The following is a 3,591-nucleotide window of genomic DNA, read 5'->3' as shown; positions in this document are numbered from 1 at the left end:
TCCTCACGACCACAATGGAAATAGCGAGGCGATGTAAGATGCTTCTTACATTCTTCGTTGTTGTTTACTTGATTTTAGGATTCATCATCAAATTTGCAATGAATGGAAACGTTTCAAAAAGTTTTCCTCACAGTGACACTGAACTTCGGTACAATGGTATTTGTAACACGTTCAGTGGAAAAGGTTTATCTGCAAGCACTCTAATGATCAAGTAAATAACGCTCGTAATTTTTAGGTTTAGACTTGTAGAATGGTATTCACTTGATTCTAGTTTTTCAGTATTTGCTTTATAGTGGGGTTCGAGTGTTGAGAGGCCATATAACCTTCTTTTAGGAAAAAATGTCTTGAGGACAAATGTCAAAAGATCAAGTAGATTATCATCTAACAGACTATGGAGATCGGTCAACTCTGATCAGATGTACTCCTAGGACATGATCATCTCAAGGTTTTTAAATAATAAAATATCCTTTGATGGATAACTGTCTCAAAAGAAAGATGTCAATCGACCTTGTTGCTATTTTTATCCAGAGATCATTAGTTGTTTGGCTGACCTCAACCTACTACTATGCTAGAAAATGACCACTTTATGATCTCGAGTTTCTAGATCATTCTTTAGGTATAACTTTACTCAACTCATCTCAAAAGATAGTTTTCAACTCATCTGAAATGATTAAAAGTTGGACTTCATCCTAAATCACAACATTCTCTATTTTATAAGATACTTTTTTTTAATGTTTCTCTACATTTTAATATAAAACTGTTAACAAAATTTCATATGTATTATAATTTATTTACAAAAATATTTCTATTTAATTTACAATTAAAAATCATAAATATATTTTCTACTCTTATAATATTAATAATTATACAAAGAAACATGTAAACAAACACATTTCAAATAGGTTTATCACTACAAACCTTCTGAACTTTTGTTAAAGAAATTCTTTAACAATGGAGTGAGTACAAACATAAGCCACATTTTCCATATCAATTCCAATAAATATATTGTTGATCCAAACAAGTTACCCTCTACGGTTTCACCCGACCAACACTTAAAATATCACGTCAAGTCACCATTAATTATTGCTTGCTTTCACTTTCGGCAATATATTTATTGTTCAACAAAGAAAAATTCAAAATCCACTTGTACGTTTCTATACTTCCATCAAATACAATTTTTTCAAGTACATACAAAATGCCTATTTGTAAGCCAAAAGTCAAGTTTCTTACCTAACAATCTTCTAATTACTCCACTTAATCTTCCTAAATCTTAGACGTTTATGTATTGTATTGTTGATAATTTTTCACCATTGTTTTCCATGGTATTAAACAATTCATCCACAAACAAGTTTATATTATAGGTATATGAATAGATAATAATTAGTACTACAAACTCTCACACACAATACACTTGTGAGAAATAGAGTTCGAATTCTCCCATTAATATTCAACCTAGGAATATCGGTTATTTTTATTTGTGAAACTCATTTTAAAATGAGATAAACTGTGGAATTTATTTTAGCTTCTTATAAAGTTCATTATTAGAGTAAAAAGCTCATCATTAAAGAAAAATATTAAAGGAGTTGCTTGAAAAAGAGTGTCTAATTCTTAATGAAACCCACTTAAACAACTTTGTGTTGAGTGAAATAAATGTTAAGAGAATCACAAATAATATATACTACTACAATTCTTTTTTCACAATAATATATACAATTATTGTACTCACTTTATCTGAAATTAGTTTGTTTTTTTAGTTTTCTATAATTCTTAAGATAATAAATAATTGTATTAATTTTAATAATAAAAAATATTTGTATTTCTTAAGATATTTTTATTAATAATAGCTAATAAATTAAAATATAATACATCAATACAAATTAATAATTAAAACTTATTAAATATTGTATCAATGTTTAAAATAAATAATTTTTTTTTTAAAATAATAATAAACTAAACATTTAATTTAAGACCGAAGTATAACTTATATTTAGAGGTAGGGCCTCCCAGACAGGTTTAAAAAGTTAAATTTATTTTAGAAAAAAACATTAATTTTTACTATTTTAAAATTGAAATTAGTGTTAGATGCAACACAATTAAAGGGAAGCAAATAACAGTGATTCTGGAAATGATTTGTTTATTTACTATAAAAGAGCGGTAAATAAATAAAGGAAACAAGAATAAATTTGACTATAAAATTTGACTAAATCAGCTAACAAAGAATGTTAAAAATTAGGACACTAAATCAATTAAGCCTTATTATTCTCTCCCTTGAACTAGACTGCACTTGCAGTTAGTTAACTCCTAAAATATCACAAACTCCAAACTTCCATCTTAGTTCCCGAAATGACTCCAATTTCATCGCTTTGGTGAGGATGTCCGCTAACTGATGCATTATACCACAAAATTGAAGTTGCACAACTCCATCATTCTCAAGCTCCCTTAAGAAATGGTACCGCGTATCAATGTGCTTGCTCTTGTCATGCATCACCAGATTCCTCGACAACTTAATGGTTGAGTTATTGTCACAAGATGACAATACTTTCACCGCCCTTGTAGCCTATCTTCTTCAGCACCCTTTGCATCCATATTGCATGACAACTACTTCCCGCAGCTGCTACAAACTCGGCTTTTCTCGTGTTCAACGTTACTATCGGTTGCTTTCGAGAAGACCAAGCTACTACAGCTCCACTTAGCATAAAAATATAACATGAAGTACTTCTTCTATCCTTCACCATTCCAGCATAATCATTATTTGTAAAGCCAATCAATTCCAAATGTCATTCCTCTTTGTAAAGAATATCAAACTTTGTCGTACCTTGCAAGTAATGCAAAATTCTCTTCTCCGCCGAATAATGAACTTTAGTAGGTCTTGACATATACCTTCTCAATAAGCTAATTGCATACATTATATCCGGCATCGTAGAAGCCAAGTACATCAAGCTTCCAATCAGTTGCTTGAAAAATGAACCATCCATCTCAACACCATTTTCAGCTTTGGATATTTTAAATCCAAAAACCATTGGATTTTCAACAAAATTGCTATGCTCCATTCCAAATCTTCTCAACACTTCTATCACATACTTCATTTGAATGATGAATATACAACCATCACACTGAACTACCTCAATACCAAGAAAATACCTCATCTTACCCAAGTCTGACATATCAAATTCCTTCATCATGGACTCTTTGATTTAGACATAATTTTTTCCATCCTCTCTGTTATAAATGAAATCATCAACATACAAGCTAATGATCAAATATTTATCTTGTTTGAATTTGGTAAATAAAGTTTGCTCACTATCCTCCTTCTCGAAGCCTTCCTTTCTGAAGTACGATTCAATTCGGCTGAACCATGCTCGCGGTGCCTACTTGAGTTTGTACAAAGCTTTGTTAAGCTTATATACCTTATGTTCCTCATTCTTTATTTCATAACCCATTGGATTCTCCACTTACACATTCTCAGCTAACTTCCTATGAAGAAAGGCTTACTTCACGTCCAGCTGAAACACACACCAACCTCTTTGTGCAGCATGTAATATCCCATATTCCCTTAAATGCTCAATTAGTTGTCAGTTGAGACCAATTGAG

At 30.8% G+C, this 3,591-nt stretch overlaps 1 protein-coding gene across 1 annotated transcript; it reads right to left on the bottom strand.

Moving 5' to 3' along the window:
- Positions 1-2,777: 2,777 nt before the first annotated feature.
- Positions 2,778-3,179, bottom strand: LOC127080380 (uncharacterized mitochondrial protein AtMg00810-like). Its single transcript, XM_051020702.1, has one exon. It carries the CDS (start codon positions 3,177-3,179, stop codon positions 2,778-2,780), a length of 402 nt encoding a protein of 133 aa, XP_050876659.1.
- Between the last annotated feature and the right edge of the window lie 412 nt (positions 3,180-3,591).

The sequence above is a fragment of the Lathyrus oleraceus genome, chromosome 5, assembly GCF_024323335.1.
Source record: "Lathyrus oleraceus cultivar Zhongwan6 chromosome 5, CAAS_Psat_ZW6_1.0, whole genome shotgun sequence".
NCBI lineage: Eukaryota > Viridiplantae > Streptophyta > Magnoliopsida > Fabales > Fabaceae > Lathyrus > Lathyrus oleraceus.
The sequence above is the reverse complement of the archived record's forward strand: the minus strand, read 5'-3'. Positions and strand labels throughout refer to the sequence as shown.

What these genes read in the sequence shown, in the direction of transcription:
- LOC127080380 (XM_051020702.1), bottom strand. Translation starts at nt 3,179, where the DNA reads ATGAAGGAATTTGATATGTCAGACTTGGGTAAGATGAGGTATTTTCTT.